Source organism: Galleria mellonella, unplaced genomic scaffold (assembly GCF_026898425.1).
Source record: "Galleria mellonella isolate WM207_F2 unplaced genomic scaffold, CSIRO_AGI_GalMel_v1 utg158, whole genome shotgun sequence".
Taxonomy (NCBI): Eukaryota; Metazoa; Arthropoda; class Insecta; order Lepidoptera; family Pyralidae; genus Galleria; species Galleria mellonella.
Window position 1 is genome coordinate 616,093 of NW_026442003.1, and position 24,236 is coordinate 640,328.

Consider the following 24,236-nt stretch of genomic DNA (forward strand, 5'->3'; position numbering starts at 1 on the left):
TCTAGCAATAAATATAGCCTACGTTACTCAGGGTGAATGTAGCTTTCTAATGGTGAAAGAATTTTTGAAGTCGGCAAAGTAGTTTTTGAGTTTATTCATTACAAACATACATACACACAAAAATACAAATCTTTCCTCTTTATAATATTAGTGTATATAGTGGATAGATTAATAAAAAGAGTTACTTTGTCACGATTGTTACGATTTACTCTGCGCATATCATATAGGGATAATTTCAAGGGTTTCTCACATTGAAATAACGCCTGCGGATCTCTAGAGAATGTCAATAACACATGTCCTTTCCAGAAACAGGTTTCCACGCGACATGTGCTTGAGCTAGATATCTGTACAGGTCAAGCGATACATAGTCTAATATATACTTTATATATGCATTCTTAAAATGGATAATGGAATGGTAACTAGAGATGGGTTAGGGGGGGGGGGGGGGGGGAAGGAATTGTTAGTAATGAAGACTAAAAATCCCATTGCTAGCAATATACCCAACCAGGTCGACGTCCTCTCGGTTCCCCCTGGAAACCATCGTGGCTAATTCTTGTTGAATTCGTCACGATGGGCTAACTGACCTGCTTCATTGTCATTAATCATCACTCATTAGTGATCGGCCAATGTATACTGATAGCGCAGGCGGGGTTACCATTCCATTATCACCCATAAAAAAAATACCAATGGGGACTAACCTTCGCATTACCTCCCACCCCAACTAAAAGTATTTTTTTTTAGGGGCTGATAATAAAATGGTAACCCTACCCGCGCAATTGGTATACACCGGCGGGGCACCAGTGAAAGATGATAGGTGAGGATGAAGCAGGTCAGTTAGCCCATCGTGACGAATTCAACAAGAATTGTTCACGATAGTTTCCAGGGGGAACCACATGTAGACGACGTACTCCAAAATGATACCACTTTTATAGATCCACTAGTGTTTTTTATATTTATTTACATAACAAAATTAAAGTTATAAAACATTACACGAAGAGATACAAGAGTGGTATGCAAAAATTCAAATAATTCTTTTTCTTTTTTTAAATATACTATATGGCTTCTTTCCAGCCATGACCAACCTGATAGGGTATATTGCTAGAAATGGGGCTGTCAAACTCCTATGTTAACAATCCCTTCCCTCCCCCCCAACCTATAAGTAATTAGGTCAATAGAGGTAGATCAAAATATTTATTAAAAAAAATTCTTATAACGAACAAGTTAACTTCGATGCATATCTTCGTCAAACATAACTGTTTGGTTCTGGCAACCAGCCAGCTACATCTGGAGTTTGGTTATTATTTACTATCTTTTATTCGACACTTCGTCTGCGTGTTTATTGACTGGAAAAAAAAAATCTTCTCTATTCCATACAGTATTTTATTTGTAACACTTTATTGCCATTAAGAAACTACCGACTAAATCGTCTTTCAAAAAAAAAAAACGTTCACGCTCACTTTTTTACTTTATCCGAGCAGTGAGTTCTTTATATTATTCTCAATTTCGTGTATAATATAGTATATGTCATATATGTGTAAGTATATTTGTTATTCATATATATTTATTCATTTATATATGTAATTTTAGTATGTATGTATATCAATAATTAGTAGTACCGCATTCGAGTATTCTGACACTTTCCTATGGTTGACTGGGAGAGAATGCTTTTAGCATTAAGTCCGCTATGAACACATATATGTAATAAATAAATATATAAATAAATAAGTAATCTTAATTTATAGGATACAGAGTTCTTAAGAAAAGATAGATAGATAGATAGACACTCTTTATTGTTCCCTCCAAAAGATTACAATAGTAAACTTATTATAAATACAAACAATTACAAGAAATGATCACAGCGAGAAAACAATGGGCGGCCTTATCGCTAAGAGCGATCTCTTGCAGGCAACCTTTGGATGGAGAGGAGTAATTATAAACAGTTCAACTTGAGGCACGAAAATCTGTTTGTTTTTAAATACAATATATTTATATAAACAGTTCAGTAGTTAGTTTAGTATGGGAATTCATTATGCCGGAACATTACGTCCTTGATATAAATATAGGGAATTTAAGATATACCGTAATTCGAGTTTTTACAGTAACAAACATAATATTGTTGTTATTATATTATTATTTAGAGACAAGATTAGTGCCTGGTATTTGTACTTATGATCAGAAAGATAGATTAGGTTAGTTTCCATATAATATTTGTATACAAAATGTCACAGTGATTGGTTAAGCCATTAGGCCCAAAGAAAAAAAAGATGTGCCCCCATATCCGTCGCCCAGATTCTCATAATGACACAGGCTATTCTAACCGGCCATTGGTTTAATTGTATGACATTTATTTAAAAAAAAAAAAATCTGACCATATTTATCACAATGGGCAATCTGCTTTCATCCCCACCTATCATCTCTCACTGGGCCCCGACAAACCATTAGTGCAGGCGGAGTTACCATTCTATTATAATCCATAAAAAAAAAAACACATTTGAATGTAATAGGTCTGTTTTTTGTAATGTTTTTTCCCCATGTTCTATCTTCACCTTCCAGTGTCACTCTCTCCCGTTGTATGTGACTTTTAAGTTTATGTATGTATTTGTTTATGTATATATATGTATATGCATATATATGTATATATCTTTGTATATATTTGTTTATATATAATAGTGCGCCACCTACCCTTTGTTTTCCTTTCTTTTCTCAATGTTCTCTACCGAAAGGTTGTCTGGAAGAGATTGCTTAGCGATAAGGCCGCCTTTTGTATCATTTCTTATTACAGTTAAATGTATTTACTATTTTATAAATGGTTCAATAAAGTGTAAATAAATAAATAAATGTAATAGGTCTTCAATTTTTCAATTATTGCAAAATTCAATATGGTTGATAATGTCCATTCATATAAGGTGACAGACGTGAAAAGACGACAAGTACAAATTCAAACTAACAATACGTAATTATCAGCATTGATGTGTGTTTATCATTATTATGATCACTAGACCAATAATCCTTTGCATTTTTTTTATACAACTTAGAATGGCAAACAAGCTGACGGCCCACCTGATGGTAAGTGGTAACCGTCGCCTATACACATGAGCAGTACCATGGACATGACAGAGTATACTGTTTCGCCCATGATACTCCCCCATGCGTTGCCATTCCTGAGAACTCGGGTGTTATTCCTCTGTACCCTGTAAATTCACGCCATATCCCACCCGTCAAACCGAAACACAGCCATGCAAACACAACTGCTTCACGGTAGAAACACGAATAGGACAAAGGCACCCAAGCAATCGACTTTTGTACAAAGTCTCCCTCTGGTAAAAGATCATCCCTCTGGTGAAAGAATCAAAAGGGGACCGAGATTTAAAATAGCGCCTTAGGATTGTCAAAGGATCATAACAAATTTATGTTTGAAGTGAACATCGAGAATCCTCGATGACTTCTAGTCATTGGCGAAATCAACGGGCACTGTCAACATTTTGTTCAGAGGCGAAAAGTGGTGATCTCGTTCTTTCGTCATGTCATCAGGGGAGACGTCAAAAATTTATGTAATCGCATTGTAGTATAAAAGAGACTAACCTAATAATAGTGATAATTTATCCTAGCCAACCTGTGCTAGGATAAATTATCACTATCCTATCGGCCATTGTCTGTCCACCATTGAACATAGGCTTTTCCCATAAATTAGAGGATTTTGCCAATAGTAGCCACTCTTGACAGGCGGGTTGGCAATTATTATTTTATTTGTTAATAATAATTGCCAACCCGCAGTTAGGCTTTGGTGATATTTTGACAAGGACACTGCTGCCCATCCCTCGATCCTTAAGTTCTTTTAGTCGCTTTTTACGACACCCACGGGAACCGAATTATAAATGCGCTTAAATGCTGACATGAGTTCGTAAGGAGAAGGGATTGTTAGTAATGAGGATTAGTAGCCCATTTCTAGCAATATACCCTGACAGGTCAACCTCCTCGTGGTTCCCCCTGGAAACCATCGTGATTGATTTATTGTTAGATCCGTCACGGTAGGCTAACTGACCTACTTCATTCTCACCTATCATCCTTCACTGGTGCATCGCCAGTGTATACCGATAGCGCAGGCGGGGATACCATTCCATTATCATGCAATAAAAAAAAAAGACATGAGTTCATCGACCCAACATACTTTGAGGAGACGTAATCTTCAAGAGAAAATATGGATGGTGGCCAAAAGTTTAACGCCATATTGTGATTTTTTATGAAATCAGGTCGCTTGGACCTACCTACCTATCGTTTTTATTTATGTGAGATGTATTAGCTTATTAAAGAATATTTAATAGTATTATCTGTGACGGGTAACGGAGCCTGGCCGGGAGGAAGAGATTGTTAGTAATGGGGAAGTTAGTCCCCATTGCTATCATTATATCTTACCAGGTTGACTTCCACGCGGTGCCCCCTGGAAACCATCGTGCCTAATTTATCGTTGAATTCATCACGAGGGGCTAACTGACCTGCCGTTTCACCTTCTCCAATCATCACTCACTGGTGCCCCGTCAGTATATACCGATAGCGTAGACGGGGTTACCATTCCATTATCATCCATGAAAAAAAAATGGAGCCTGGCCCATTAAAAAAGCATACATGTAAATAACCTGTCTCTGCGCATGAAAACTGATTAATCGTTTGTATATTTTGACACATATACATACATACGTATCCTTCACGCCTGCCCCGTATTGGGGCAGGCAAATAATGGAACATCAAATGCTTAGAATCAAAAAGACCTCTTTACAATGGTCTCTATACATTCATTCTTGATTTTATCTCCCATATTTCGAGCTGACCCATCGCCCCTATCCTATATCGAGGATGGATCGCTCTGCCATTTACGCGACCAACAATTACCAAAAAAAAGACTTCTTTCGCTTCCTCTACATCAATCTTTTCATACCCGCTCGCTGGTTACGGGTACTTTTAATTTGTCCCTTCTTCAGCGCGTTGCCTATTTGGTCGACATACGTCCGTCTAGGGCGGCCCCTACCGACATCTCCACTCATTCGTGCTCGACAAATCTCGTTCGTAATTCTTCTTTCTTTTTTATGGGTGAAAATGGTATGGTAACTCCGCCTGCGCTAACGGGATACACTGGCGAGGTACCAGTGAAGGGTGATAGATGAGAATGAAAACAGGCCAGTTAGCTCAACATGAATAATTCATCAGGAATTAACCATGATAGTTTCCAGAGAGAACCGCCAGGAGGTCGACCTGGTTGGGTATATTGCTAACAATGGGATTCTCAGTCTCCATTACTAACAATCCCTCCCCCCCCCCCCGTAATTCTTCTTACGAACTTCTTCTAAACTTGACAAAAGCAACTTCTTATCAACAATATTTCTGGCAAATAAATTTAATTTCATTTCGTCCGTCCCCTCCAAATAGAATATTTTGATTTGTTACAAAATTCATTTAAAGTGTTCCGTGATGATTGAAACAAAACTTGGTCACCTTTTCATTATATTCTATTGAAATAAACTTAATTATAGTAGAAAATGTATTAAAATCTGTAATCTAAAATTAGGACATTTTAGTTATTTTACCAGAGGGAGACTTTGTACAAAAGTCGATTGCTTGATTGCAAGTTGTGTTTGCATGGCTGTGTTTCGGTTTGAAAGGCGACGGTTACCACTTTCCATCAGGTGGGCCGTCAGCTTGTTTGCCATTCTAAGTTGTATAAAAAAAAGGAAATATTTCTAATTATTTGATTAGAACTATTTTGTTTAATTCCGCTACAATTACACAGGACGTATGTGACTGCCAACACTCGAAGATTGGCCGCCATTATTACTAACGGTAGAAATAGTTCTAGTCACGCTTACAGTGCATTTTAAGCAAAATTGTGTTTATAGATTTCTTAAGAGATGAACATGGAATGGTAACGTGATTAGAGCTTAAGTTTTTAAAGCGTGAAAACGGAATGGTAACCTCGTCTGCGCTAGCGATATACGCTGGCGGGCTACCAGTGAGAGATTTAGGACCAGTGAGGATGAAAGCAGGTCAGTTGGCCCATCGTCACGAATTCAGCAAGAATTAAACATTATGGTTTCTAGAGGAATACGAGAAGCGCTAAAAGGTTTGTTAGCAATGGGGCCTTCAATCAATCGAATCATCAATACTAAAATCCAGCCCTCTAACGCTTTCATCTCATTTGTTATTTTTGTATAAGATGGAAAAAATCTTGTTGAATTAACCGTGATAGGTCGGGGGGAAAGGGATTGTTAGTAATGGAGACTGAGAATCCCATTGCTAGCAATATACCCAACCAGGTCGACCTCCTCGCGGTTCCCCCTGGAAACTATCATGGTTAATTCCTGTTGAATTCATCATGATGTGCTAACTGGCCTGTTTTCATTCTCATCGATCACCCTTCATTGGTGCTCCGCTAGCGTATCCCGTTAGAGCAGGCGGAGTTACCATACCATTTTCACCCATCAAAAACAAAACCTTGATAGGTCAACTAACCTAATTTCATCCTCACCTATCATCCCTCACTGGTGCCCACCAGCCAATATACCAATAAAGCAGGTGGGGGTTAAATTAAATAAAAAAAAAAGTGGGGAAAGAGATACAATACATAGAATGGTTTAATTCTTTAACCAATGTATTTGTTACACTGTAGATTATTCTATGTAAATACGAGATAAGACGAATATGACACGTGTATGTACCTACTTAAGATTTTTTTTTTAATTAATTTAAATGGAATGATAACCTCGCCTACATTATCAGTAAATGCTGTCGAGGCACCAGTGAGGCGAGGATGAAAGCAGGTCAGTTGGCCCATTGTGATGAATGTTTTAGGAATTAACCATAATGGTATCCAGGTGTGATAGTGCAGCGTGAAGGTTTTTTTTAATAGATAATGGAACAGTTTTTTTATGGGTGATAGTGGAATGGTTACCCCGCTTGCGCCGATATATGCTGGTCGGACACCTTGCGCCGATATATGCTGGTCGGGCACCAGTAAGAGATGATGAGACAGGTTAGTTAGCTTATCGTGATGAATACACCTGGAATTCAGTATGATAGTTACCAGGACTGTGTTAAGGTGGATCTGACAAGGTTTATATATATATATATATACACAAAATACAAAAAGAAAAAGCAAAAAATAGGGGTCATAGATAGCCATCTATGCTAGAGAAGTAAAATTTGTTAATAATGGAAATGTTAATACTATCAATAGGGTATATTGATAGTAGATCAGGTGGGTTTTGTCAATTTGGTCAGGTGAATTTCCACACCTGGAAACAATCATGCCAAATGGTTAATTACTAGTGAATTCATCATGTAGTTAAATTTTAGTGAATTCGCCACCTGGTTAATTTTTAGTAAATTTGCTATATGGTTAATTTCTAGCAAATTCATTGTGTTTAAATTCTAGTTAATTCATTACATGGCAAATTTTTAATGAGTTTGCTATATGGTTAATTCCTAGTGAATTCATTGTGTTTAAATTCTAGTTAATTCATTACATGGCTAATTTTTAATGAGTTTGCTATATGGTTAATTTCTAGTGAATTCATTGTGTTTAAATTCTAGTTAATTCATTACATGGCTAATTTTTAATGAGTTTGCTATATGGTTAATTTCTAGTGAATTCGTTGTGTTTAAATTCTAGTTAATTCATTACATGGCTAATTTTTAATGAGCTTGCTATATGGTTAATTTCTAGTGAATTCATTGTGTTTAAATTCTAGTTAATTCATTACATGGCTAATTTTTAATAAGTTTGCTATATGGTTAATTTCTAGTGAATTCATTGTGTTTAAATTCTAATGAATTCACAACCTAGTAAATTTTTAGTCAATTTGCTATTTGCTTAATTTCTAGAGATTTCATTTACAGCAAATCCACCACATGGTTAATTTTTAGTAAATTCACCATGCGGTTTTTAGTGAATTGATGAATGATGATGATGGGCTAAATGAATTGACTTCATTCTTGGTTTTTTACTTACAATGATGTCTCACCATTGTATACTATAAGCACATGTTTACAGAAATGGTGCCCCAAAATTTACCAAAATGATGTTTCTTTGGTTAGTTCACTTTTTGTAACAAATTAATAAGTAATTAATAAATCTAGTTCTTGGTATGATATTGCTGATATACCTAAAGAAGGTAAACATCCTTAAGACTTAAAAAAAATTATGGTTTCCAGCCAGGACCACATCGAGGTTGCCCTGACAAGATACACACCTAGCAATGGGGCCATTAATTTCCATTACCACTATGATTAACAATATGAAGCCCCTCACTCCCCAAGATTTCTAATTTTATTTATTATAAATTGATAAATCTAATCATTAATATTATTTATTTATTTTTTATTGTTCAACAAATGTGAAAAAAAAAGTTACACTTAATGCTATATAGCATTCCGCATTCGAACTTTAGAAAAAAATTAATTGTTAAATGAAAATATATAAATACCTAATTACAAAATCTATAATATGCAGTTGATACTTAGATATTAAAAAATACAAAATATGCTTTTATTCATATTTCCTTAACATGGATATAAAAATGAGAATATTTTATATAACAAATATGATTTAATTTGTGTTTTATGATAAAAAGTCAGAGAGTAGAAATAGTTTTTCTACTCTCTGACTTTTCTTTTAGTTGTTTTTGCATCATTTGGTGTAGGCTTTTTAATACCTATTTTTTTACAGTAAAATTTAATAGTACTAAATATATATTTACAGTAGTAAAACTAAATTATAAGACGAATGGTAAATTATAAAATAAAAAAAAAATATTAATTTGGTGGTTAACTAGAGTTAATTTTATAATCATATTTTTTAAATTTTACTACTCTTGGGCCGGGCAAAGGCAAACGTTGTTTATGAATAAGACAAAGAACAGAACGTCACAATTTCCTGTTGATACCTACGTGGTTGTCTGATCTTGATCATTTACGGAAATAAGTACAAATTAAACAAATTTATTTAACAAGCGAGATATCAAATTATTTTATGACTTACAGAGATATGTGTTGAGCACGGAATTTAGCAATTCACGAAAAAAATAACACTTCAAAAACGCACAAAGTAATAAATCACAAGCACTTCAAACCACTGGTTTATGTCACATAATGTCTTTGAGTTTAAATATTTACAATTTTACTAAAAAGTATCTTTCTTTGTAGAAAAATACGATATTACTCGCCATAATTCGTCGACGACTGTAACAAAATTCAATTGACTGACTTGAATGAACTAATTATGTGTTTGTGTGTGAATGAATGATAAAAAAACTGACATTACAAAAAAATAATGACATAGATAGTTGCCACATTTAATTCATAATCATTTATTGCCAGGTTATTTTTATTCAATTAGATATCACTGGTGACAAATCACAATAACGTGATTCTTGCTCGCAATGGCTTTATGTCGCACTCAATACTGTTTGTTAGTTAAATTATGAAGAATCTATTTAAATTGGCAATGTAAAAGAGGAAAAAATGTAATAACTTTAGGAGAAACGAGTGAATAATTAAAATACTTGATTATAAAGTTCTCTTTTATTTCGTCTTCATAGAAAGGAAAATGATAAAGACTATTCGTGACAGAAATATAAAACAAAAGACAACAGAAAATCAGTAAAAAATTTAAGAACAAGAAATCTTTGAGAAAAATATAAAAAGCGTATTATGATGGCCAGTAATGTGCTACACTACTCCCAAGCAAAGAAAGTAAGGCTCACAGGTCAAGTCTGTCCCTAAAACAAACCTGTCTTTCCGATTTAGTGACCGGCCCACTAGCTTGCAAGGCCGGTGAAGAAAATATAGGAGCGGGATATAAAAAAATGAGATGTGAAGGTTTAGGCCACGTAAAGGGGCGTTGTGATCAGTAATGCCCAGTTCTAAATGAACAGACTTCACACGGTCAAGACTCATAGTGACATTCTTACTATTAATGCAGAGAGTTGCACTTTTGTTGTTTGGGCCAAAATGTGATACGGTCCGGAATATTGTGGTTTTAGAGATCATCTGACGCTATCATCTCTTAATAAGGCATGAGTAGCGTCGGGCAAATCTTTGAAAACAAATATACCGGGTGTTGAATAATGAGATTTGGCTAGCTCAGCAAAATCGTAAGCTACGTGTATAGCTTCGACTCGGGACTATATAATCTGAGCCTTTAAGATTTATTAGATCAGTCGTGAATTGAGAAATAAAAGATTGAGTTGAATGGGTAGTAATTTCTCTTGACGCTGAGAAAGAGCATATATTAGAGACTTATGATCTTATATTTGGTGACGTATTGTGCATTTAATACATATCGGAAATGTTGCACTGCCTCATATACCACTAAGAGCTAGCTATAAATGGTTAGCCATGACTGTTTAGGATTCAGCTTTTTACTGAAGAAATCTAATGGTTGCTAAATGTCACCTACTTTTTAGTGAAGAACACCACATGTGTGAACTAGATGCATCAGTAAAAATACCAAGGAATTGAACTTGCTGAGGATGAGCAAGTAAAATAACCTTAGTGAGGCTGGCTTTGCACTCATTAAAGGCTTCCTCGAATTCAAAAGTCCACGGTACAGGTTTGGAACCTTTGAGCTGATTATCGTCAAGTACGTCGGTTTAAAGGTGCTTGATATTTCGCAGCCTTCGGCATAAACTTTCTATAAAAGTTTAACATACCGAAGAATCGGCGAAATCCTTGAGCAGATTTAGGAAGCGGGAAATATTTAAGCGCTTCTATTCGCTCAGTGGGCTGGTGAATTTTAGAAGCTGATATTCGGTAGCCAAGGAATGTAACTTCTTTAGTTCTTAATATGCTCTTTGTTCGTTTGTATGTTAGTTCACGACTATGCCGTCTTTTTTAAAACGCTCAAATTGTTTAATTTAAAATGTTCTTTTGGGTAACCAAAGAACATTGTTATTCTGAAAATTTATTAGTCGTTATTTTATTATATTCTAGATGTTCTGTTACAGTATCGAGTATAGGTTACTAAAATATGTACTGTATATTTGTAAGTGTGAAAGTGAGTTTGGTTGTTGTTACCTATTAACTCTTGGGGCACGATTAATCGTCTCGAAATTTGACATTACATGTATTGTTTTTGCCGTGTGGTTCCAGCATAGAACGGGTCACCCCATCCTTTCGCGTGGGTGTCGTAAGAAGTAACTAAGGGAACTGAATTGTCGAGGGATGGGCAACAGCGTCCCTCTTTAAACAACATCAAAGCCTAACATGACAAGCATCTGTCAAGCATGGCAATTAATAGCAAACTCCTCCTTATGTCAGAGACTTTTATTCGATGTACTGTTTGGAATGGAGAAGACATTTTAATCCCAGTCAATTAATATATCTGGACATGTAGATGAAGTCGCAGATAAAGACTAGTAGTTTAATAATGTCTTTGTGGATGTTGACATATTTCAAACTACATTCCAGGTAGGCTTGGCTCTTTAAAAATGCATATTATGTACTTATAGACATGTTTGTGGGCATAGTTGAAAGTTCTACGCACTGGGTTTGGACACCGTTCAATTCTGTCCGGATCGCCCACCAGCCAGCCTAATACTAATACGCCTTCATTTTTTACTTACTTCGATGCAATTCGCAAAATTGTTTACAAAACATTCCAATAATCATTTGAATGTATGCATCAAGTTTAAGGCACACAGTTATTAATATCGTAGTTTACTGTTGTAGTTAGCAGTTCAAAACAATGTTTTCATTACTTACCTTCTTTATTACAGCACTTATAATAACAACAAGTACTCCAATTGATTCTAGTTTAGTACCTATTTTAGAAATTCCAAAATATAACTTATATTCTATCACAAGCTATAGAAGTCAACAAGAAACAAGAAAACAATTTCATGATTCCATAAAAATTCTATTAAATAATACGATAGATTTTGATGGAACAACACATTTGCTGTTAACTAAGAAATTGAGGAATTGGGATAAAATTAACAAAATGGAAACGGAGTTCGAAAAAGTTATAAGAATGATAGGCGTAAAATATGATTACAAGAGAGACATGTTTTGGAGGACGTGGCGAGATGTTACATTTGCGAATGGCACTGATAACACAGTGATATTTTATAAATATCAAAGTATAATAAACGAAACCTGTAAACATTGTTATGACGGTATATTTTGGGTAAGATAAAATATATAATTAATAAAAATAGATAAATTATAAAAAATCATTTATAATTATTATATAAAAGAAATTGACTTACATGTAGGTGCTAGATCTAAATTATTAGGTCTAGAAAACCGAACTCTAGTTTAAGTAGTTGACAGGCTAAGTGATTTAAATTTTTCCTATAAATGTAAATGAAGTGTTTAATAAGATTCCCATTACAATCAAATTATAACTCTTTAATTGCTGATTTTGTGGCTTTGTAGATTATCAGTGGATGATAATAGAATGGTAACTCTGCCTGCGCTGTTAATATACGCTGGTGGGCCTAAAGTAAGTGATGATAAGTGAGGATGAAACCAAGTCAGTTAGCCCATTGTAACGTATCAACAAGGATTACTGTTATATATATATAATGTTATTTATATAACGAGTAACATTTTCCATCACATTCCAACACTAATATTAAAAACCTGTTACATTACAAATGCTGACTGAACCCCACGAGATAAATCAAAATAATGAACTAGAGTATTGTACACCTTAAAAAATAAAAAAAAAAATGTCTATCTCTTAAGGATAATCCACGATAACCATTTTTTATCCTTTACATTTTACGGAAAAAAATGGCTTATTTACGAAGTGATTTTAAACAATACAGTATTAATTTTTATTCAACTAAGTACCTTAATTACATTGTCCATTTAATATAGATCGATATGACCCTTTACAGCATGTAATTTAAATGAATATTTCCGAAGATATTACAGATTAAAAATGCAGGGACATAGCGGTGTGGCATTGCACCCATGCGAAGCCGGAGCGGGTCGCTAGTAAATAATAATAATAAGGACTTACAATTTGAAGGTTATAGAAGAGCCTCCGTGTCCCTACGAGTTTTTGTCAGTAATTAACAAAGATAAATTATGTGCAATCAGCTGGTTTCAATTAAACAATATCACTTCAAAATGTCCGTTACTGATATCATTTTCGGATCTAAACACCTGTGACAATCCCATCGTTACTAAATATAAACTTAGAAGAATTTATAATAAAGTTTCCGAACGTCGCTCAACTGTCATGTTTATGTGCAAATGGCGGGAAGATTGTGAATTTTCAACGTTTTACGCGGTAAGCTTAAACAAAAATCAAACAAACCAACAATCTCCAACTGGTGCCCCGGGAGTGTATCTATACTGATATTGTAGACGAGTTATTTGGTATTATTTACAATAGTACCGGCACGGCCCGCCGGGCCAAAAACTTTGTGACCACAGTATTTTTACGGCATTACATCTTAAGCAGAGGATATTTATTCAGTAAAACCTGTTTGTTTTATTTCAGATATTCCCCGAATTTATACTGTTTCAAATAATTAATTCCACTAATCATATTATATACTCAAGAATAATGAGAAGCGGTAGAAAAAATTATGTGTGCATTGAAAATTGTGGTTATATGGATCCAAACTCGAAGAAAAACGTTAAAAATTATAAATCACTACGAAAACATTTATTAGATAAACTACCAAAGACCAATAAAATAGATGATCATTTTTTATTTACAGTAAATAGTTCTGTTGGTACATTACAGCATCATATAAGCCGAGAAAAATTGGCGGGAAATGTTGAAGACGATTCAAAACCTAGAATGGGACAATTTAGTCTCCATTCAATAATTAATAAGATAAAAGTAACGACAAATTTGAATAAAGAATTTGATTTAAATGTTGGCACAAATGAATTTTCTGATAGTAACATTTTATTTGATGTAGTAACAAGGGCCAGTACTACAATTTCAAATTGTAAAAGATTAGAAAAAGAAATGGACGAGTATTATGGTAGTGAATCAGAAGATTATTACTATTTAGAATAGTTTTTAGCTGGAGAAAGACCATACATACTATCCTAAATGTTTTTAACGAACGTTGGCATTATCTATTATTATTTTAGCAGGGGAGACTTTGTACAAAAGTGTTTGCATGGCTGTGTTTCGGTTTCAAGGGTGGGATATGGCGTGAATTTACTGGGTACAGAGGAATAACACCCAAATCGTCAGGAATGGCAACGCATGGGGGGTATCATGGGCGAAACAGTATACTCTGTTATGTCCATGGTATTGCTCATGTCGCCTATAGATATAGGCGACGGTTACCACTTTCCATCAGGTGGACCGACAGCTTGTTTGCCATGCATTTGACATGAGCAATACCATGGACATAACAGAGAATACTGTTTCGCCCATGATACCCCGCATGCGTTGCCACTCCTGAGGACTCAGGTGTTATTCCTCTATACCCAGTAAATTCACGCCATATCCCACCCTTCAAACCGAAACACAGCCATGCAAACACAACTGCCTCACGGTAGAAACACGAATGGGACAGAGGTACTCAAGCAATCGACTTTTGTACAAAGTCTCTCTCTGGTAAATTTCGATACACACATATGGGTTGTTGATCTTAGGGTTGCCAACCTTATGATTAGATTTATAATTATAATAATAATTTTAGATATTTTTTTTAATTAAAAATATCGCATACTGTTTTCAGTAGGGGCTGGGGGCCCTTTGTATTCACAAGATTTTGGGCTGCAGCCCAAAAAGCTCTGAAGTAGATCCGGCCCTGTATGTAATTATTTCTCGATCTTCTCCTTCCCCTTTTGCTCTCCATTTTTGCTTCTAGTATGCTCCTCAAAAAATCATTATGTCGTATAAGGTAACCCAGCATTTTACCTCTATTCTCTATTGGTTTTTATTAATGTTCTTATTTACCCTTATTAAAATAAATACATCAACATGTGTTTAAAATATTTATTAACATATTTGACGTATATTAATATTAAATAAGTATACATCGTCTGAAATAATATTGACATACAGAGGGAATTATAAAAAAAAATCCTCAATAAATTGTATAAAAAATTACATTAGGATCGATTCTGAGGCGCAATTTTTCCAAACCTATCTCTCAATCTAATATTTTAATTCGATAATTTCACGAAATTATTGTTTCATGGGCCACCATAAATTAATTCCTATAACCATTTTGATGTTAACAGCAGAATGGCATAGCAAAACATATTTATTTGTAATATAAAAAATCCAATTATGTGAAAAAAAAGCTCATATTTTTTTTAATTATATGTGTTCTAAAAACTTCAGTGTCAACAGCCAGTATTAATAATAATAATATTTATTTAATCAGACTACGTAAGGCCCATTTTGTTAGTTATAAATTGACTTAACCTATGTTAGTAAATGAGCGGTCATAACGCTCTTGCATTGATAACCTGTCCCACCCAATATTTTAGGATGGGACAGTCCATTTTATTAGCAATTGTCTTCAGGACACTGTTTGAGCTAACACGCACCCTACCCAACATCGAAACAATTCATTTGCGCCGTATTGCGTAATAATCATCCGTACGCTCTCGTGCAAACTTGTGACGCACTACAGCGATAGGGTACCCCCAACAGTGCCCTGAATTAAAACGGCATTCCGCTGTGACACCATATTGAAGTTTTAACCCTTTGCACTCCATTGCCACTGTATTTGCGACATTAAAATGCTAACATTAAATCCAATGTCGCGGCTACGGCAACACGGTTGTTTTACTGACTCAGCGCCCTTTATAAAATAGCTAAGAAATAAATGTTTTGTTTTATTGCAACGACACCATCATCATCCTCCTACCCTTATCCCAATCATTTGGGGTCGGCGTAATATGATTTTATCCATATTACAAAAAGATTTGGGTTTTTAGTTTTACGACCGGCCACCTACCTGACGTCAACCCTCTGAATGTGGATGAATTCTGAATTCCCGGTGAATGAGGGGAATAAGGGACTTGTGTGGGAAAGGAAAGGGGGGGGGGGACACTGCAGCGGCTCGGGAGGCCGGGATCGCATACCCGTATGCCCTTATTCTAGAGTCGGACAGATTGCAACGACTCCATTTTTCTTTTACATCACAGGTATGTACTTGTAATTAATACAGTGCTCGAGTTATTGGTATCCTCTATGAGTTAGTAGGCTGGAGTGCAAAGGGTTAATTTGAAAGACAAGTTTAGAGATATGTAGCTTCAGAATCGACCACTATCAACCATCTATGTCCCATAAGGGGTCTAATAAATTGTAATAAGGCACATTAAATATTTCAGTCTTGATTTTTGTTCATTTCATTGGTCAGACATTTTTGTCTATATAAGTAAATATGTCTGTGGTCACTCGAAGAATACTATAGACAATATATTGTGTCTTGCTATGATTTATGTTAATATATATTATTTCAACTGAATTAGGTGTTACTTTATGGCAGTCCATACCACTGGTTAATTTTTTTTTATAAGACAGAGGGCAAACGAGCACGCGGTTCACCTGATGGTAAGTGACTATCGCCGCTCATAATCACCCGCAGCACCAACGGCATCGCAGGTGTGCCGGCCTTTTAGAAAGGAATATGCTCTTTTCTTGAAGGTTATAATGTCGTATCCGTTCTGAAATACTGCTGCTAGAAGTTACTTCCAAAGAGTGGTTGGCATTAGTTCATCTAAAACATAGTCTGAGAGCCGAACGGTTAACATTAGGCATAACATAACATGCGATTATGGGTGTTAATTTCACGGAAAACGCCTTATTGAGGTGAAGCACGTGTCACAAAACGTGCTTGGACCGAATAGTGGTCGGAGATTGATGACTAATATTTGAAGATTATAGAACTTCTGGTAATGCTAATAGCAGTCAATCTTAAATTAAACAAAATAATTTTAATGAACTTCCCAGTGATTATAGACTTTCGCAAAATAACACAGAGTTGAGTAACAAGATGGCTTGCACTTCTTCATACGACATGACCTTAGACAATCTATTTTGCAATTATAATAGGTTACTATAATTATAATATATAAACTTAGATTATATAGATAGAGCGTCTCCATACAAATACTTCGAGAAAAACGGCTCAACTTTTTCATAAAATTTTGCATGATAAATAGTTATGAGTGATTCCTTTATAACTTCTACATTTATTTTGTCTTATAAATTCTGCATCTTTTTAATGCGTAAACACTCATTTTATTTATTGAATAATTAAATATAGATACGTCAAGGTACATTGCGTGAGTAAGTATATAGAACATTCATAAAAAAAAAAAACCGCTAATTTGACAATTAGCTGACAAAAAGTTGACTCGTTTTTGAGACTCGATCCTCTATCTATGTAATCTAAGATGTACACAAACAAAATGACTAAAAGTATATTTAATTAAATTACTATTGGCAGTTTACATTGTGTTACATACAAGTTTTGAGATTAGAAAATAATTTTAAATACATCTATTTAATTAATAATCAATAATTTATTAAGACGAGGGCGATTTCTAAATTTCATTATTTACATTTAAACATCATTGGAGTTATGAAGGTTATTTTCAGTGGGATCTGTTCCCTCAGAGAAGGCACAATGTGTACCCTTATATATGTTTTTGCACGTAGCTTTTTAGCTATGCCCCCCTTGCATTCTCGGGTAGGCAGCACTGACATCGTATAATATACTATGTACGGACAGATTGGCAATGCAAACACAAAAACGAGAAAATGGTTACATTAGTTTGTGCGGGGGGAAAGGGATTGTTAGCAACGGAGTTCGACAGCCCTATTGCTAGCTATATGCCTTATTAAGTGGACCTCCCCGTGGTTCCCCCTGGAAACTATCGTGAACAATTCTTGTTGATTCGTCACGATGGGCTAACTGACCTGCTTCATCCTCACCTATCATCCTTCACTGGTGCCGCGCCGGTGTATACCGATAGCGCGGATGGGGTTACCATTCCATTATCATCCATTAAAAAAAAAAACTAGTTTGTGCGTTTTGTAAATGTGTACACGTGACAGATCTCAATATTTTTCTAATTGAACTCTCAAATCTTAAAATCATTAAACGAAATTTCTAATGTAAGTAGTATATTAATTTATTTTAACATATACTATATAAGTAGGTAGGTATTGTATATATTTATAGTGTATGTATTTATGTAATATTTTATTATATATTTTAATATTTTATTTAACTGTATATTTGTTTATGTATTAATAGTTGTAGCACTTCAGCTGCCCGCTAACGAAATGCTTTCTTACTGTACTGGGTTGACTGGAAGAGATCTCTGTCAGAGATAAGTCCACCCTTGCTCACAACATTTATAAATGGATTATTTTATATGTAACTTACAAGTGCAATAAAGAATATATATATGTATGGAATGGAAGTTGCAAAAATAGCAAAAATTCACGTATTTATTGTAAGTTTAAGTACGACTCGGGGACGTTTGGGACTTTATTTGGATAATATATTATGCAAATTATTGTCTCATCGTCTATCTCGCTTTAACATTTTATAACATTTACCTATTGCCAGGCATACGAACAATGCACAATATATTTATTAATTAATTTATGTACATTATAATTTGTCTATGTTTGTAAAGATGGCAATAAATTTATTATTTATATAGGTTATTATATTTTCTATTTTACATTACCAATCTATGTACCCCATAATCATAACCAGATAATTATGGGGTGGGCACAGGGAAGACATCAGATAATTGTGGGATGGACACGACTCACATTGTCCCCTTTTTATAACGCCTATTATGCTTAGAAGTCATTTATTAGACCTAATTTTTAAACAAATTAATAAAAAATAGTCATAACACCTGAGAATGACAATTCAAACTGGATTCCAGTATAGCTACTCATTAATCCTTCTCTGTGTGTAAAAAAAGAGAATTTTAGCTTAAAACTTACATATTAATTCTCATAACATTTTTAGAGACATTTTCTTGGCCCCATAAACTTACATACTAATTTAAAAATAATTTTCAATACGGAAGACTTGTTACATGCAAATAAATATATTTTTTAAAACCATGATTGTTGAAATTTCAAATATAACATGCAATAACAAATGTCGAGTCAAACAGTAATAGTATTTTTTGTAAAGCAAGTCCAATGTAAAAAAACTAAGGTACTATATTTACATAATATGAAATAACAAAACATTGTAATTGATTTAAAACTTAATTAAATATACAAGTTGATACATTTTAACGATGTAGGTTACCCATCTTCTGTTTTCAAAGAGATCCTCTGTTTTAAAGGGAAATAAATTGAGGCAAACTTGACAATCTTTTTCGATGGGTTTTCTAAAAACATTTTTTATCATACTCCTTATATCAGAATACTTAATATTTGTAAATATTATTATTAATATTTTAAATACATTATGGTCATGTTTACGTCGAAATGTCGCCAATAAAGAAGTAGGCATGAAGGTACTAGTTACTTGCAAACATTTATAACAGTTTTTGGTAAGGATAGTGAATTTAAAATATGTGTAAACGACCCAAGTTTAAAATTAACTATTATTAATGATACAGTTATCTTGGACTACACCTTTCTTTTACACCTTCTATGTATTTAAATCTACAACTTCAAGTTACCCATTTACAAGTTTAAGAACAATTGGGGCCTATAAAACTAAAAGGCAGCTAAACGCCAATAAATCGATTTCATTTTCACTCTGTATTCAAATACAGAGGGAGTTCTATTATTTAAAATTTATACTATTAACAATACCATAATTTTTGTCCAATCTGGTTTAAAATATACAATATTGTTCCATTTTTTTGACATAATATTACTTTTTGTAGTTTCCCAAACATTTCACAGATGTGGATCTAGCTGTCTTTGATTTTGCAGGCCTCAATTTTGTAAATATCTAGAAAATGTATCCTACATCAATATGTTTTTTGCATCACTATGCCATCCACGGTAGACATGGGTAACTTTACAATTTATTCCGCACCAATTAAGTAACTCGAGCGCACTCCACTGCTCTGACTCCAGAGAATACAATCCAGGTATCTCAAATGACAAAGGCAACGGGTCTTCAAATATGCAGTGACCCATGTCCAATCCGCGGGTGTTCTTTCAACTAATTACCTGTCTCTTTGGCCTCCTTCTTCTAGACTTTCCACAAGCGTGTTCAACAAACAAATAATGTCTTTTAAAACTAAATTGACAAGTTTCACATTTATATTTACGAATATTTAAATGTCTCTCCCTTATATGAGCTAAAAGACTCTTCTTAAGCATCTCTTTGTTGCAATAATCGCATATAGCTTTTGTATATTGCGAATCGGCTCGTTTACAAGCAAGAAAATGCGCGTACGCATCATAATATTCCGTGACCCCTTTGTCTTTTATTTTAAATTCCGTGTCGCACAGTTCCTTTGCAGTCAAACTGTCGCATTTCTTGATAGTGATGATATTATTGTTCACTTTGGTCATTTGAACGTATGTTTCCGATTCCGACACTCTCTCCACCCATGTGTCGTTCAATTTCTTCTCGTGAATATTAGATGGCGTTGGTGTAGTTAGATTAAAATGTTCCTTTCGTATATGAAACTTTAGGAGACGCTCTTCGCAGTAATAAACGCCGCAAGCCAAGCACGTGTGTCTCTTTTTCGGGGATTTTTGAGAATTTTGATTGTCTTCGTGTATCCATAGATGAGATATTAAATTCCTCTTGTCCACAAAATCGCGGTCGCAGTAGTCGCAAATGTATTTTCTTGTGTTCCCTGTAATGTTATAAATTTAAACGTTAGATAATAAATCATTTAAAGCAAATAACAATATTTTGCTGTCTGGTCCCGGCATAGAATGGGCTACGGCTTACTTTTTCGTTAGTGTCGTAAGCAACGGCAGTATCGTCGTTTTTAAAACGTCAGCAATAGACTAACTGCGTAACTATGAATAAATGGATGAAAGAAATTTATTGCTAAAAATGTGGTACAATATGATGATATGGTAATATTACAAATCTTTTGGCAAAACCCTTTTTATGGGGGACGCTTATGTCCAGCAGTGGTCAGATTACGGACGATATGCTCATATGGTAACGATAAAATAATAATATTACAGTAGTTTGAGAAATAATCTTAAGCATACTTTGAACTGGCATAAAAATGGCATTTTTAATTGCATAGTTCATTGGCATCATAGAATGTTTTTTAGACATATATATTTCTTTGAAAACGTTAGAATTTAGAAAAAAAGGTATTTACAAGCAGATTTAGTTTCCCAACAAATAATTTATTGTTCTGTAAAAATCATAAAATTAACTGGCAGTAAAACTTATTGATAAAAAAAAAAAAACACTTAACCACTATGGTTACTGTTATGTATTGATTAATATATACTATAGTATATATATATATACTATATATAGTATAAAGAGGGTAAAAGGTAAACAAATCAGATTGCTTTGTAATCCCCACTTGCATGTATTCTTTAGTGGGGACTAAATAAACAAATAAAAAATTATTGTAAAAATGGCTACAGCTGTTTCAAATATTCTATTTTCTGGACAGTTCAACCCAAAGACTGATAAGTGGTGTGATTATAAGGAACACTAATGGGCGTGCTCGACGCGGCCAGCGTCGGCGAAGATAACTTAATAGGGGTCGATGAGGGGAAAGGGATTGTTAGTAATGGAGACTGAGAATCCCATTGCTAGCAATATACCCAACCAGGTCGACCTCCTCGCGGTTCCCCCTGGAAACTATCATGGTTAATTCCTGATGAATTCATCATGATGGGCTAACTGGCCTGTTTTCATTCTCATCGATTACTCTTCACTGGTGCTCCTAGCGTATCCCGTTAGCGCAGGCGGGGCTACCATACCATTTTCACTCATCAAAAAAAAAAAAAAAAAGGCGTCGATGATTGTCCTCATTGTGGAAAGCAAGTGCAACCGTGTTTAAGCAAATAAAGATTATTATTATTATTATAAAGGACACTTTTGCATTAATTGCATTGCTTTTAGTTCTAAAAAGGCCTACATAAGTTTTTTTTTTTATACAAATTAGAATGGCAAACAAGCTGACAGCCCACCTGATGGAAAGTGGTAACCGTCACTTATAGACATGAACAGACCATACCATGGACATAACAGAGTATACTGTTTCGCACATGATACCCCCCATGCGTTGCCATTCCTGAGGACTCGGGTGTTATTCCTCTGTACCCTGTAAATTTTTTTTTATACAAGTTAGAATGGCAAACAGGCTGACGGTCCACCTGATGGAAAGTGGTAACCGTCGCCTATAGACATGAGCAGTACCATGGACATAACAGAGTATACTGTTTCGCCCATGATACCCCCCATGCGTTGCCATTCCTGAGGACTCAGGTGTTATTCCTCTGTACCCTGTAAATTCACGCCATATCCCACTCTTCAAACCGAAACACAGCCAAGCAAACACAACTGCTTCACAGTAGAAACACGAATGCGACAGAGGTGTCCAAGCAAACGACTTTTGTACAAAGTCTCTCTCTGGTGAGTAGTACTTTTCATAGAATTTTTTTGTATTCTAGATTAGTTTTTTTTTTAAACTATTTTGTAATGTCCAAGCTCTATAGTTGGCAGTTTCACAAATTGTCATTATATTTGATTGTTATTTTCAGAATTATTTCTTGATATATTTTTCTTTTTTGCAATTTCCTTCCTGCCCAGTAGGTGTCGTAAAAGGCGACTAGGGAAGTTTATTTTTATATAAAAACTAAACTATTACAAGTACTAAAAATGCCATCGAACCAATCTGTAAATATGTGATTTCAGATAAAAAAGAATTTTCCAAATTAGTTTAAAATTCATAGAGTTATAAAGTAATAAAAAATTTTTTTTTGTTTATTTTAACTTTTATTTTGTTTTATTTTTTATCTCTAATTATTGTTAAAAAAACAATGTAATTTATTTTTCTTTGTTATAACTGAAGGGTTGTTACTGTTACTCGTATTTATTATTGGATCATGTTATATGCACATATTGTGGAAAGTTTACCTGAACAATACATTAAAGTACTTAAATGTGATTTTTTTAAATTCATAAATTTATATTACATATTGCAAACTACTGTCATGCGCGTCATATAAATAAAAAAAAAGTAAAATAAAAGAATTTAACCCAATTCAGAATTTCCTTAATTTTGTCATCGACTGAAAAAAAAATTACTAACCTGTATGAGCGTCCATATGGCGTTTCAACGCGTCTTTCCTCGATAAACCTTTATTACACAATTTACAATGATAAAGAGGCCGAACTGTACTGTGTTGATACATATGAATTTTGAATTTATACGAGGATCCCAAAAGGATTTTATTGCAATATTCACAAAAATTCTTTTCAATCCTCTTTTTACCACGTTTACTTTCATTTTGTTTCGCCATTTAATAACGAGGAATATTTAAGTTCTGTATATGATAAATAAAATAAATTTAAACTAATACAAATTAATGAAAATAAATGCAAGGGAAAATAAAATAAAAGTAAAATGAAAATAAGCAAAACAAAATGGATAGAATGAAAAACAAATAAAAACACGAATCTTTCAATTTGACATTGATTGACAGTGACGGTTGACGTTGACATTTCAAAATGTTTTTACGTTTTTTTTGTTTATTTAATATTATTCTTAGTCTATGTCCTAAGAAAATTTCTTTTTAGGCTGCGTTTCCACCAGAGACGTTACGATATAGCTGAGCAATGCGAAAACGCTTAGCGACGCTGTGAAATGGTAAACAGATGAGCGGTGCGAGAATGTTTAGTGAGTTTTTTTTTATATACGCGATATTATATTATGATAGTTTATTTCTTTTTTGCATCTATCTCTTACAAGCGCCGCCTACTGACTAGTAATTTATCGCTCGCACCTGTCGCAAACATTACTTGGTTGTTTTGTATGTACAAAACTTCGCTCTGCTAGGAAAGGGATTGTTAGTAATGGGGGTTGACATTCAACTCTAGTGTAAATGTTTCGTACATTGAAGTTTTCTCAGATCATAGATCTAACTACGTAAGCTCGGTTATTTTCTATTTCCGTTCATAAGGTAAAGGCTAAGCGCAGTTACACCTACAACCTTAAATATTTGTGACGTAATACTTTCGCGGTATATACATAGACGTGAACCTTGCTGTATAAACAAATACATTTAAGGACGAGATAATTAGGGATGA

The 24,236-nt window shown here is 34.3% G+C and overlaps 3 protein-coding genes across 3 annotated transcripts in view; 1 reads left to right on the plus strand and 2 right to left on the minus strand.

Moving 5' to 3' along the window:
- The window catches only part of LOC113520918 (uncharacterized), a 56,071-nt gene extending 46,776 nt beyond the window's left edge, over positions 1–9,295 (minus strand). Inside the window, exon 1 of the mRNA XM_052892478.1 lies at positions 9,029–9,295. The gene's annotated coding sequence lies outside the window, so the exon portion shown is untranslated. The remainder of the gene's footprint in view (positions 1–9,028) is intronic.
- Positions 9,296–11,734: 2,439 nt separating this feature from the next.
- Positions 11,735–14,206, plus strand: LOC113520889 (uncharacterized). The gene is made up of 3 exons (XM_031911800.2): positions 11,735–12,175; positions 13,028–13,291; positions 13,505–14,206. Exons 1-3 carry the CDS (start codon positions 11,735–11,737, stop codon positions 14,033–14,035), a joined length of 1,236 nt encoding a protein of 411 aa, XP_031767660.1. The 3' UTR covers positions 14,036–14,206.
- A 751-nt stretch (positions 14,207–14,957) lies between these two features.
- On the minus strand, positions 14,958–23,756 carry LOC113520917 (zinc finger protein Xfin-like). Its single transcript, XM_026906341.3, has 2 exons — positions 23,239–23,756; positions 14,958–20,799 (listed from the first exon to the last, which is right to left on the minus strand). Exons 1-2 carry the CDS (start codon positions 23,447–23,449, stop codon positions 20,150–20,152), a joined length of 861 nt encoding a protein of 286 aa, XP_026762142.1. The 5' UTR covers positions 23,450–23,756; the 3' UTR covers positions 14,958–20,149.
- Positions 23,757–24,236: the final 480 nt, after the last annotated feature.

Bases quoted from the DNA above. Each gene is read 5' to 3' on its own strand.
- LOC113520889 (XM_031911800.2), top strand. From the start codon at position 11,735: ATGTTTTCATTACTTACCTTCTTTATTACAGCACTTATAATAACAACA. The intron at 12,176-13,027 runs GTAAGATAAAAT...TACAATTTGAAG, and splicing joins GTTATGACGGTATATTTTGG to GTTATAGAAGAGCCTCCGTG. The intron at 13,292-13,504 runs GTAAGCTTAAAC...GTTTTATTTCAG, and splicing joins AATTTTCAACGTTTTACGCG to ATATTCCCCGAATTTATACT.
- LOC113520917 (XM_026906341.3), bottom strand. From the start codon at position 23,449: ATGGCGAAACAAAATGAAAGTAAACGTGGTAAAAAGAGGATTGAAAAG. The intron at 20,800-23,238 runs GTTAGTAATTTT...ATAACATTACAG, and splicing joins CCATATGGACGCTCATACAG to GGAACACAAGAAAATACATT.